This window comes from Apostichopus japonicus, chromosome 12 (assembly GCF_037975245.1).
Source record: "Apostichopus japonicus isolate 1M-3 chromosome 12, ASM3797524v1, whole genome shotgun sequence".
Taxonomy (NCBI): Eukaryota; Metazoa; Echinodermata; class Holothuroidea; order Aspidochirotida; family Stichopodidae; genus Apostichopus; species Apostichopus japonicus.
Window position 1 is genome coordinate 2,857,385 of NC_092572.1, and position 13,911 is coordinate 2,871,295.

Below are 13,911 nucleotides of genomic sequence, written 5' to 3' on the forward strand. Positions count from 1 at the left end.
TTGCAATTTGCGGACTTGGCATTGTGCTAGGCCTAGCCACACGCTGTCCCCTCCCCAGCCTCCTATTGAACCAAATTACTTTTGTTTTCAGCTGGGAGGAGCCCACCTGCTCAGAATCCAAAAGTTACACGGGACCCGCTGTTGCCAGTGCTGTCTATCCATGATAGGAGCATCGATCAAGCCGCTGGTTGCCTAGCGACAGCGGACGCCAGGCTTTTGTTTATAGCGGATAGGACTACTCATCTGACGATGATTTTATCGTCAAAAGGTAATTATTGTTCATTTCAATCATTATCGAAAGATGGCAAATTCCCCTGCATCATAGTCACCCCAAAGTGACTAGGCTAATCAGTAATCATTGCTCATGGTGAATTAATTTCGGAAAGTATCTCGAGTTCGACTCACTGTTGACGTTTCGATAGCCTAGTGCCCTAGCATACTGTGAGTGGGGATTTGTACACAAATTCCGTATATTTTAGGCTAAGCCAAACGAAATTTGATATAGGGCCTTCTTACTCTTAGGGGGTACCGATTTTCGTTCAGCTTAAGCTTATCCTAATGTAGGGAAATGTGTACAAATTCTAGCTACAGGGAAGTAACTTCGGTCCCTTTACCCCCTAAATAATCCAAAGCTTGAGTGATCAGTGTGTCGGCTCCACAATGCCAATGCGGACACAGTGCCAGTGGGTACTACAATTCCAGAATAGGCCTAGGCCTAGGTCTACATAAAATTTGGGGGAGCAAGATGGGGAGGGGGGGGGGGTGAAATATTGCGGGGGCAACACAACATTTAAGTGTGCCAAAGTTACATAGACCTGAACTACATGTAGGACTGTTATGTGAAGGTGTACCGTAACATCAACAGACCAGTTCAACTTTCAAGGACTAGGTCTATGTCTGAACGTGATCATATAAACCCAAATATTGCAGCCCTCTGGAGTCACAGTGGTGCAGCTGAAGGGACATATGCAATTACTCTCCACACAGTGAACGATAAAAGCATAGACAGAGGACCTCTTGCTAAGCTCCAAGCTAGCCTGATCACGGATTGCAATTTGCGGACTTGGCATTGTGCTAGGCCTAGCCACACGCTGTCCCCTCCCCAGCCTCCTATTGAACCAAATTACTTTTGTTTTCAGCTGGGAGGAGCCCACCTGCTCAGAATCCAAAAGTTACACGGGACCCGCTGTTGCCAGTGCTGTCTATCCATGATAGGAGCATCGCCCAAGACAGACAGCGGTGTTCTCTATTGCCAACAAGATTTGCAAAGCAGGCAAAGTCATTACCGCCTCAGGCCATCCATGATTTGCTCATACGCAATAAGGATACTGCCCTTGATGAAGGTGAGTAGTACCAGCCTAGGCCAACAGTGAACAGCATGAAGATGCGTTAAAAAGACAAACGGAGGATGTCTACTATAGGCCTATTAGTGAATCATTGGGCCTAGGTTGTAGCCTTGTAGGGCATATGATTGTAGGCCTACAAACTGCTCTGATATATGAGAGTTTGCCCCCTCTAGAGTGATTCAAACAAAGCTGGTATACTGTGGGCTGGGTCCCATGGCTCGCACAGCAACTTGAATTGATAAAAGGGCCGTGATACATACAGTGCATACCTCCCTCTATGTTGGTTCGTCAAACAGAACACTGCGATGGGGAAATTCCTCACTGTGATGGAACTGTATGAATCATGATGTCACATTGTGTGATGATGAGATACTGCTTACATAACTACAAGAACCAGTTGCTAGATGCACTGTTCCTCCTCCTGATATTGCGGCGGAAAGAAACATGACAAGGCTCATTGTGAAGACTATGCACGATTGAAATGTACACTTGATGTATTTGGAGGACTATTTTTAATTTCGGCCTTGTGCCCATACATGTATGCTAAATTGCCTCTCATTCTCCATACTTATAGCCAAAAGACGCTGTCACCCATACACGAAAGCCCCGACTGAGGAACAGTACCTGGGCCAGTTGGTAATAACCTTCGGAAAATATAATGGCAGAACCTTCAAGTGGTTGGTACAGAATGATGTTGGCTATGTCAAATAGTAAGTGTTGATCATTCAAAATTCTCCTTTAGACACTGTAAGCCCTGGGTTGGAAATGAGCGGGGGCAACAGGCGATTCGCCCCCAGTTTTCTTGGAATCGCCTTCTGAAAAATATACTCTAGCGAATATAACAACGAATGTTATGCGCTGTGTATAATGCTATTTGGTAGTCTACTGTTTTAGAATTATAAAACATGAAATATTGGAGCGAGTAACGAATATCACTCGTTATCTAGGCGGCAGGCCTACTACATTATCAGTGAGTGAGAACAGCGTGGACTATTTACAGCATTGGGTTACATTTTGCATGACATCTCGGAATTTGAAAAGAGCTGCAAGCCCTCTCCCACAGGGGCCTTTTATTGAAGAACAGAATTGAAGAGAACCCCAAAATTGATTCCCTCCACCATTTCCCTCCAATAATGTGATGATTGAGTAGTGTACTTTTGACCGAATTACTTTTGTTGATGATTTGAATGATGGCATACATTAAAATCATGCCGGTCTGAACCACAGACTAATATGTATGAAATGAGAAAGGGTATCCAGGCCAGTTCGTCATGTAACGTTTTCATTGCTTGAACTAGTCTTGTGAAAGTCTTCATGCCATCATTTTTTTGCAGCCTCGTCGATGCACATGTCAAGGAAAGCAGGAAGGGTGTTCCCCACAGCAAACACAGGGATGATGCCTGGATGAAGGACTGTCTCCAGAAGTATGTGCAGTGCTTCCCTCAAGTCTCTTCACATCTGGAGATGAACGTGGACATCTGGTTGTATGGGTACAGCCCTTTCAAGCCATTTTTCTTCAAAGAAATGTGGCAATGGTATCACCAGCACAAACTTCTCCAATCCGACCCACAGGCAGGCACAGCACACGACCGCAAACTTGCCCTAGACGCTTTCACCTCTGTTCAGCAGTGGCTCTGCATGGACCAGACACAGATCAAGAGTCAGTCTATGCGTAGATTCCGCAAGTATATTCTTGACAAGATAAAAGAGGTACGCATTTTCCTTATTGTCTTCTGATGGTGAAACTTAACTCTAATGAGATGTGGGGCGATGTGCACCTTTTTACAAGAATTCCCCCAACTGACTTATGATAACTTTAATCCCTAACATAAACCTTAATCCTAACAATGAGTACAATCACGGCATCTGCTGCAATTAAACCAATAATTTAATTTTGGCTTTCAGACAGACAGCTTAGCCCTTTTGAGGTGATGTGAGCTGCCTTGGTTTATGTCAAACCAGCAGAGCAACTGTATCTGACTGATTACCTATAACTTCTCCATCATCTATCTTCCAGACTGAAGCATCCAGTGCAGCGGGGAACGTTCCACCACTTCCGGAGAGGTCCACATTGCATGAGCAGTCCACGAAGCCGCAAGAAAAGCCTAAACAGCATCGACAAGGCAAAGAAATCACACAGGTAATGTAGTCGGCTTGGTGAAGAGAAGTAGTTGCCTGCCTTATCTGTTCCAGTCTCCCTGTATAGTAGTTCATTTCCCCTCCTAGAATTGTGAGAGAGTGAAGGAAAGTTCATATGATTTCACACAAAAACCTGGCAAAATATGTACACAGCGCTGTACTGTGGAATCCCACTGTGGCTGGAATCCCCTGGTTTAGACTATCAGTTTGTATTCTTTCTATTTCTCCCTTTATGCACTGATGACTCACCCAGTAAAGCAGCTACTGCACAAGTGTACATCAGTGGAACAACAAGAACAGTTGTATTCGTTTAGTTGTCATCTGTTAAATTGTCAGTCAGGAGGATGATTCGGGTGCGTCATTCTCTCATCATAGGCTAATTGACAATGAGGATTCAATAGTGGGTCATTTCAAAGGAATTGTAAGTCAACTGAGTGACTGTGATGCTCGTCAATGTACAAGAATTGTGCGACCCATATCTGACAATATGTATATATCGATTCAATTCCAGACACCAACCACTAGTCGATCTGGCACCCTACTAGCTCCTTTAAGACCAACAGGACAGTTCCAGAAAAAACAACCTTCGCAAGGCATCTCAAAGGTATTCAAACATGTCATTTTTGTAGTTTATCAGGCGGGAGGTAGTAGTACTGAAGCGAACCGCGGGTGGTGGGGGAAATTACCAGATTTAGGGTCCTTCGCTTCGAACTCACAAGTTATAAATGTGGATGCAAGAGTGTTCTTGCATTGAAACGACGGCTGACTATTTATTACAAACTCTAAAATGAAAATATACATATGAATAAATCATGATACATGATAATAAAAGTTGCTAAATGAACTTCTTAGACCTTACTGCATAACCTAATTAAATCTGTCCTATCTCGGGAAAAACCTATACTCAATACTACGTAACATTAATACAACTAAGAATGAATACCCGCAATACTGTACAAAATGTATAATGAACATAATGAAATAATCTGCACTTCGAAATAATACAATAAGTTTGTCAACAGGCGAGGACTTTTACCACCTCAATAATAGCCAGGGCAACCCATGCCAGCTGCTACCATTACAGGAATTTCCACATCTCCTCACTGACCACCAGATAGTCAAGATATGAGTGTCTCTGGGCAATTTATGACCCGAGAGCAATAAAATTAACAAAATACTAAGGGGTTTACGAGGCGAACCCCAGAGCTAGCCATAATCACAGCGTGTACAGAACTGAAAAACACACATGCAAAAGCTATGTGCACAAACTAACGCTACATACAGCCTATTACGTAACACAAAAATATGCATAGGGTGCAAACAACAAAATTTGACTTCACTACAGTACGTAGCCACAGCTAATCCAGTACTGATTATATTTGCTCAGGTTCTCCACAGGCCCCCAGAGTCAGGTAGACTGGCGCTGGCAAAGAACTTTGCTCTACAGCACACTGCAGTGGCCCACAGAAGATTCAAACATGCAGCCTTCAGATTGAGAACTAAGGGCTTTAACACTGTGCCTCCATATAACATTTTGTATATATTTATCCTATTTCAGAGACCGTCCACTAGTCATGGTATGACTTCAACCAGTAGTCCACCCAGTATCCTGTCGGCTCCTTCACCGAAGAGTGGTCTACTGACTGAGCACTTCAAGAAGAAGCAGCCTTCAACTAGTAGTCCACCTGTTGCTCTGCCCGCATCTTCACTGAGGAGTGGTCCATCGACTGGGCAGTTTAAGAAGAAGCTGCTCTCAAAGGAAAAAACACAGGTAAGTCCTTTGAATTTGAATGATCAGTGCATCCAAGCTGTCTACATTGGAGAATTCTTGGAGGACTCTACCCAGTCATAGGGAACATTTGGAGGTTAGAGTGTCCACTGCTGTTGTGCTCGCAGCTTCACACATGAGGAGTGGTTGATGCACTCTAGTAATCCACAATTGCAAAAACTGATCATTTTGAAAAGTATAGTTAATTCCATTCCTCCAGGCATGGACCAAGCCGTCGGCCCTCATACAAACTGGTTTGCTTTAAATTTCTCCGAAATACTGAAAGTGAACAATTTTTTTTCAGTTGCAGAGACCAGCCTCTGGAGAAGCAGGAGCTCTACCTTTTTCTTCCCCCAAAGAGAGGACCCCATCAACGCAGCCCTCACAGAAGACAAGCCCTTCCTCGGGGACACCACGCCCAGAGGAAACCAAGGTAATTGAATTTCGACATAGGCATAACAGGCCATTATCCATATAACAGGTCATAGAGCTGTGAGAAACGTCAGCACAACCAGCACTGATTCATCTGCCGGACATCTTACTATGGACATTTCTCCTTAATGAACATGCAGCAATCCCAGCCATCCCGGAGTGGAGGGAAATTGATGGTATTTGAGAGGAATGTGTAAGTCAGCGAATTGCCCTGAAAGAGTATTCGGTCAGTTCCCTCAGTGACATTTTCAATATCCATCAGGGGATTTTGTCCTGTTGTCATATCAATGAATAATTGTAATAAAGTTAATTCTTGTCACATATTTCCTTTGCAGGTCAGCTACGAAGGGTGGCATAACTCGTGGGGTACTGGCGCCAACTGCATTCTTGAATCAGATATTCACTGGCTGAAGGAGGATCCGGAGAGAGGGCTCTTCAAGACCCTTAACTATAAAGACACCCATGGCCAGCTACGACAGAGGAAGGTGCTGAAGAGTGACCGCATGTGGTTCTATCCTCCGGAATGTCCAGGCATGGTTCTTACGGGTCCTCCCTCTGTCGGTTCCTTCTTCCGCAGCAGGTTATTCTTCTGGCGTCCCATCGGTGTTTGGCGCTACAGCCTGAAATGCCCCCGGGAGAACTGCCCTGCTCGGGATGATCATGATACCCACCTTTACCGCTGCGGCTATTCGAACACAGTCAGATACATATGTGATGTATCTGACTGGTACTACATGCTGACAGAGGTGCTGGCATGCACAGCTTGCAGGAAAGCTTCTAAGGAATCTTCGGCTCAACACCTCGGCCGTTTCCTATCCTGGGACCCCTCTATCATGGCTCAACTAACCCCAGCTCATCGGGGCCAGTTCCCGGCAATACTGACACGGATGTGAGTGATAAGGTTACTATTTTTCAAAGCTTTCCAACTTCAGGGGAGGATTCTGTGTGTACACTGGAAGCAAACATGGATGTGATTCCATTACCCGGATTACTTTCAATTTTGCATAATGTGTAATGGATTTTGTTGGCTTTGATTGATAATTGAGTTCCAAGAGTGCTGAATACCACATCACTGAATCAGTTGATCACACTGATCCCATGTCTATTTAATCACCCCACAGTGTCCTGCCTGTCACCGGGAGGCATCCTGGTCAATTAGCTTGAGAATGATCTCTAATATCTGAACATTTGTTTCCAGATGCCCAAGTGCAAGCTCAGAAGTGGGACCCTGACAGCCTGGTTGCAGATGCGATTACCAGGCAATAAATGACAGACAAGTTCTGAAACTGTTCCTCGAAGATGTGCCTGCCCATCAGAAATTAATAAACCCCTCCTTTTCATTTATTGTTTCGCAGGCGTGGTGTCGACAAGAATGTTGTGTGGATGATGCTGGACCGGTCGCTTGGCAACACTATGGTCAGGATATGGAGGCAAGTCCAAGAAAGTCACTGTTACAAGTACCTCAACCGCGTGGACATGTACACAACGCTGCTGACCTCCCTCACAAAATCAGGCTCTATAGTTCGTAAGTGTTACTGTAATCAACTTGTCATAGCTACATTTTCTTCATTCGTCAGTGGATGAACTATAGACTTTTCTTACAGCAGAGCCTTCCCGGAGAAAGTAAGTATTGGCTAATTTCTATTCATTTCAATGATTCCTGCAATTGAGCAATTTCCTAATATACTTTGGACAAAAATGTTCACATCCTTTCTATGTTATTTATTCTCAGATGCATTGGGCCACAAGTTCCAGCCACCGCCACCACGAAGGGAGCTCCCGAGTGCCAGACTACTAAGGAAGGCTTTCCTCCTCTCAGAGAGTGAGCACATCGAGGACTACCGTGCCCAGATTATGTCAACATTCGGGAAGATTCTCAAGTTCGATTCCACCAAGAAGGTATGAGCTGCTTTCAACTTCAAAGGTTCCCCATACCTAGTATCGAGTACTTGCAGCATGTTGAGGGGCGCCTCTCCTCTCGTTATGCCCACTCAAACTGGGTGCCCAGTTGTTGCTGGGTGGACTACCTGGAAACAATGCCAATGTACCCAATTAGGGGAGATTTGTCCCTGTTGATTTGGGCCTACCAAAGTTTGTAGTGGTTAGCTCAATTGGTTGAGTGCCTGCTTCCCATGAAGGAGGCTGGGATTCAAGTCGAGTCATACCACAAACTCCATATATGATATCTGTTGCTGTTTTGTTCGGTGCGCAACATAAGAGAATGGAACTATAAAAACATGATTGGTATGCATTTCAATATTGTCCCTTCCCTGCATGGCATGAGCGTCAGCCCCGGCTGGGCCTCATCTGGGGTTTGATTACCTGTGTGTAAGTACTAAAATGTAAGAAAGTTACTCCCATTGTAGCATCATGGACCGGGATGTACCAGTGTCTTCGTGGAAATGTTTCCCTAATTCAACACACACTCATCATGTGTCTTCATTTCTTTTTTTATTCACCGATATTTCATGACGGTCAAAAAATATTGCTGTACGTTTCCAGGGCATGTTACAAGACAAAATTCAATATTCTATCTTATTCACTTGCTTCATTGTTTTTCTTTCCAGATCTGCAAGAAACTCTCTGGTGCTGGGCGGGGAACTGCGGAGTGGTGCACGAATGTGGGGAATGAGCTGAGCCAGGTTTTGACCAGTGTCCTCACCTGCGAAGAGTCTCTGGAGAAGCTGCGACCGATGGCACAGGGTCTAGAGGATAGGTACTCCAAAGCTGGTGAAGCCCCCCCTCAGGTCATGTATGTTGATCGTGGATGCTGTCGAGTCCTTGGTGTCTCCTCCATCGAGCAACTCTTCAGCGAATGGTCAGAATCTGGAATGGTCATTCGGTTGGACGCCTTTCACTGGATTTGCAGATTCGATGCTGCAGTGCGAACTGACCATCACCCAAAGTATCCCCTCTTCAAGTCTGCCTTATCTGCCGCCCTCTTCGCGTACAACAAAGATGACATGTCTCTGCTCGTCAAGTCCACCCGTGCTGGATCATCCACCTATGCTAATCTGACTGATGAACAGATAATCGCCAAGTTCATCTCCAGGGAAGACCTCAAGCACTTCGTACGTCGTGTCACAGTTGGTGCCCACGAAACCTTCACGCGAGTACAGAATGCCCTTGAGGTCTTGAAGGGTCGAGCTGGCAAGGATGGGATGGGGATTGCCCTCTTCAAGGATGACACTAGCGTGGACCAGGTCTGGGCGAACCAGCAGAAGCACCTGGAATGTTTGCAGGATCCACCAGGAATGGACATGTATACTGTCACCAAGCATGTCACACGCAACGGTATCTCCCTGCCCTACTACCGTACAGTTCGGGGCAGCAACAGCTTAGAGGGCTTCCACAGGTTTCTCCCCAGCATGATTCCAGGTCCTCACTGTGCTGCTGTGCCATTCCAGGTGTATCTGCTGGCTGGCATTGCCCGGTGGAATTCTGACCGCGAGTCCGATGCTGTCAAGGGACAGAAGGGGAGGAAGCATCGCACCTTTCAATCGCCACTCATCCATCGACTGAATAAGCGCTGCGAGAAGCTCTTCGACCAAGTTCAGGAGGTCAACTTCCGTGCACCCATGCCAGTTGGGGATGAGCTTCTGGGGCTGGAGTACCTCTTCAGTCAATCCAGCTCCTCGTTTAATGTGGATGGCCACTACACTGAGGCCAGAGAGGTGCTCCAAGATGGGGACGACAATGATGAGGTGACTGATGTTGTGGAAGAATTGGACGAAGACTTTGGGTACAAGTCCGATGCAGAGGAGACTCTTCCCTTGATAGCTGGCATCACTCTCACCGAGGAAACCGTGTCTACAGAGCGGGACCCATGTATGGAGGATGTATGTGGGCCCAACCATCTTCCTGGGTTCCAGCATGTGGAGGAGCTGAGCAGAGTCCTGGTGGACATCGGGCTAGAGGAAGGGAGGTTGTCACTCAACGGAGACCAACGCCAGCGTGTACTCGATGCCTGGAACAAGTTGGAAATCCACGACCGACAGATTGAGACCTTTGACAGCCTTTACTCATCACGGTGGGGAAACACCCTCTTTGGTCGCACAAAAGGTGACCCTCCCGACTCGACTTTGGTGCAGAAGCTAAAGTTTGGGAAGCGATTTGCCCCTGCTAATCTGATCGATTCCAGGAAGAATCGATTGATGTACCTCGTTGTGAAGCAGCTCTGGCTCCAACCCACCTCAAGTTCACAGACCGGGATCTCTCCTCGCAAGAGGTACATCACTCAAGTGTATCAGAGGTTGGTACAGCGCATCACAGTGGAAGACCCTGTCCTCTGCAAGGTTGGCATCCCACTGATGAAAATCAACACCAAGTCTGTAGCTGAATTCATCATACGACAAGAGGCTCTGTCGGGGCACAACGTGACTGACCAGGGGCTGTCAATTCTCCGGAAGCCTGGCAGCATTTCCTCAGCAAGCCTGCATCCTGCACCAGAGCTACCAGAGGTGCGACCCCAGACCTCTAGGCCGCAGACCGATTATCCAGACATAGCCAACCTCGCTGGTACTCGTGTTCTGAAGGTGCGGCGGGATCTCTTCGATGTAGCTCCTGAACCAACATGTTCTGCTTCTCAGATGCCTGCTTCCACGCCAACTACACTAAGTACAACTCCGACATCTCAACCGACGCCGTCCTCGTCTGCGACATCTCTACCAGCATCTTCATCATACACTCTGCTGCCATCTCCCACAGCACCTGTTTTGTTCTCAGTGTCTATGCCAGGGACCAGTGGAACTATGTACTCGCCATCAACATCCCAGCATTCCTTGGCGCGATCCACTGTGTACAGGAGGAGAAAATTGGCTTCGGAGGGGTCTGGATCCGTCAAGAAAAGTAAAATGACGCCCTATCGTTGTAAGCTGTGTGGGGGATCAACCCAGGGACATAACAAGTACAAAAAGAAGACGTATTGCCAGCAGTCTAACAAGTCCACTTCACTCCCGGGCCAGATTTTCCTAGATTTCGAGGACTTTAAGGCAAAGGTTGACCAGCTTCATCCCATTTCTGCTAATCCCGGCTCAAACAAAGCTAATGCTCAAGGAACCACTCTTCAGTAGGGGCTGAGGTCTCGACCAGTAGTAGATAAGATTCTATGACACTACAAACAGATCACGTCTACAAGGTGGGAAAGTGTTCCCTGTTCGTTGCATATTGGGTTAGGTAGTGAATGACCTAGACAGATACTGATAATAATGTATATAGGCTTATATAACGCTCATATGTAGCTTAAGGCTGGGTATGCACTCCTACAATCTCCGAGAGTATATATGCCTGCCATAGAAGGTGGGCCCGTCTTGGGATGGGAAGTCTCAACAATAAAATTGACTGTCTGGAGGCCTGATCTAGATAAAATTGGGCAGAGTTGTGAGAATTGTAATATCAGTACCCCCTACAGTTCCCAGTCAACTTGTGCAAGTGTAATGTGTATTCTCGATGGGCTCGATTTGTTTTGGTTTAGATCAGGTTTTACGGCTTAGTGATGCTAAATGAAATTTTAATTTTTTTAATCAGCTGGCCTTTAGGGAAGAGAATAGTGAATATAGCAGAACGTTTGCATAGTGGATCACAGCCACATTGAGAAACATGGTGTTGCATACACTAGTAGGAATGCTAATCTTGAAATGTGCAATACTTCAGTGATGGCTATTTTTCAGAGTCATATATTCAGCCAACGTTTCCTTGGGAGGTATTTGTGTAGGGGAGGGGAGGGGGGGTCCTGGCTTGAGCTAATGACTATTCATCTGAGATAGGGCAGTTTTGTATTGCTATACAGTTATTGTCATCACAACTGTGCATTTATACGTTTTTACACTTCTACGAATATCACAGCAGTCTTGAACCTATGGAGAAATAAGCCATCGGGAAGTAATATCGCTTCACCAATTCTTGTCATTGCAGCTCTTCCACTTTGTACAGTTTGGCCATGCTACAATTACCTTGAATCCAGGGTAGACTTTCATCTGCAGTGGGTCCCATTGGGTCATGAGGAAGTTGGTCGTGCTGTACAAACTCTTGCAAGTTTGTTTCCTCAAATCACTTACGGGTTTCAATAGGCCATCAGGAAGTTGTATTGCTTTACCAATTCTTGTCATTGCAACTCCTCCATTCTTTACATTTTTTACCTATGATACATTTGGTCATTTTTATGCTACAAATACCTTGATTGCTGATTTCAAGATTCGTAACTGTTTATACCCCACTCACAGTCTCCCCAGTGCATATGCAGGTTCTAATAGGTCAACAGGGAGTTGTATTGCTTTACCAATTCTTGTCATTGCAACTCCTCCATTCTTTACATTTTTAACCTATGATACATTTGGTCATTTTTATGCTACAAATACCTTGATTGCTGATTTCAAGAGTCTTAACTGTTTATACCCCACTCACAGTCTCCCCAGTGCATATGCAGGTTCTAATAGGTCAACAGGGAGTTGTATTGCTTTACCAATTCTTGTCATTGCAACTCCTCCATTCTTTACATTTTTAACCTATGATACATTTGGTCATTTTTATGCTACAAATGCCTTGAATCCAAGACGACTCATCTACGGATAGTCCCAGAAGGTCATCAGGATGTTGGAAGTGCTGTACCAACTCTTGCCATTAAAGCTGTGTTTTTATAAAGTTTTATAAAGTTTTTATATTATGAGTACATTTTTATACTTATCCTTGTCAGCTTCTCCAGCTGATTTCAAGAGTCTTGACTGTTTATACCCCACTCACAGTCTCCCCAGTGCATATACAGGTTCTAATAGGTCAACAGGGAGTTATATTGCTTCACCAATTCTTGTCATTGCAACTCCTCCATTCTTTACATTTTTAACCTAATATACATTTTGTCATTTTTATGCTACAAATACCTTGAATCAAAGGCGACTCATCTACCGATAGTCCCAGAAGGTCACCAGGAAGTTGGAAGTACTGTACCAACTCTTGCCATTAAAGCTGTTGTTTTTATAAAGTTTTTATATTATGAGTACATTTTTATACTTATCCTTGTCAGCTTCTCCAGCTAATTTTGAGTGTCTTGACTGTTTATACCCCACTCACAGTCTCCCCAGTGCATATGTACAGGTTCTAATAGGCCATCAGGAAGTTGTATTGCTTTACCAATTCTTGTCATTGCAACTCCTCCATTTTGTACATTTCCATCATAATATCCATTTTATTACAAGGGCTCAACCACCTGTTGAAAGTTGGGGAGGGGGGTCAAACAGACCACTTCATAAAAGTTGGGGGTCCAATGGGAGGGGTCACAAAACAGGCACACACTAACAGTATGGAGACTTCCAAAAAGTTGGGGGTTCACAAGAAAGTTGGGGGGGGGGTCATGACATTCCCCAGTGATTGTGCCCTTGTTTTATTACTTTTTATGCTACACATGCCTTGATCCCCAAGCGCATCCAAAGTGATCCGGATGTTACAAGTGCCATTCAACTCTTGCCATTCCAGTTGTTGCTTTTTATAAACAAAGTATGTTTTATACTCATCCTTGTCAATTGTCCAGCTGACTTCAAGAGTCTTTACTAATACGGGTTCCTGTATTTAATCTGGGAGTTGTATTGCTTTATTGTCAATACAGCTCTTCCGTCCATTTTGTACATTTTTAAACATAATATTTATAGGCTATACTTAGCCTTTTCTGCTGCCCAGCTGATTTAGGTCTCGACTGATCATTGATTGCCTAGTGGTATTCTCCTTGTTGTATTCATTGCAATTCACACATAGTATTCCAGTTCACATGATCAAATAAAACAAATGTGATCACCAAGTTTGTTATCTTGATTCTTTCATTTGATCTCAGGTGAATTGTATGCTTCTTGTATGTGTGTGTCGCTGTGTGTGCTCTGTAAGTATGTGAGTGGTCATACCATTGTGAAGAACCAGGAGCCATTTGTCATGATGCTGTGATTGGGAATTAGCGCCATTCATCCAATTGTGTGAACAAGTACAGTACAGTGATAGCATTTGCCTGCCAACTGTGCTGGAATGCTAATATTGCACAATACTTTCACATAATTGTTTCATCACTATGGCTATGATGCTGTTCAAATGTCATCCAAGGTCATAACATGTCAAGACATGGAAGCAGATGGATAAAATTTACCACTTGAATGATTTTGTGATGGATAGCCTGAGGAACATTGAGTACCATTTTTACCTTTGACCTTAATTGCCCATTGACCCCGACAATAAACCTGTTCTATATAT

General features: G+C 44.8%; 1 protein-coding gene across 1 annotated transcript; it reads left to right on the forward strand.

Annotated features, from left to right (window-relative positions):
- The first annotated feature begins 215 nt into the window (after window positions 1–215).
- On the forward strand, window positions 216–13,457 carry LOC139977801 (uncharacterized). Its single transcript, XM_071987444.1, has 12 exons — window positions 216–268; window positions 1,140–1,343; window positions 1,921–2,056; window positions 2,681–3,056; window positions 3,364–3,486; window positions 3,997–4,089; window positions 5,044–5,256; window positions 5,558–5,686; window positions 6,021–6,574; window positions 7,041–7,210; window positions 7,418–7,584; window positions 8,253–13,457. The coding sequence occupies exons 1-12, from the start codon at window positions 250–252 to the stop codon at window positions 10,755–10,757; spliced, it is 4,689 nt and encodes a 1,562-aa protein (XP_071843545.1). The 5' UTR covers window positions 216–249; the 3' UTR covers window positions 10,758–13,457.
- Window positions 13,458–13,911: the final 454 nt, after the last annotated feature.

Coding starts and splice junctions, on each gene's coding strand:
- LOC139977801 (XM_071987444.1), top strand. Junction 3,487..3,996: donor AAGGCAAAGAAATCACACAG/GTAATGTAGTCG, acceptor ATTCAATTCCAG/ACACCAACCACTAGTCGATC. Junction 6,575..7,040: donor CCGGCAATACTGACACGGAT/GTGAGTGATAAG, acceptor ATTGTTTCGCAG/GCGTGGTGTCGACAAGAATG.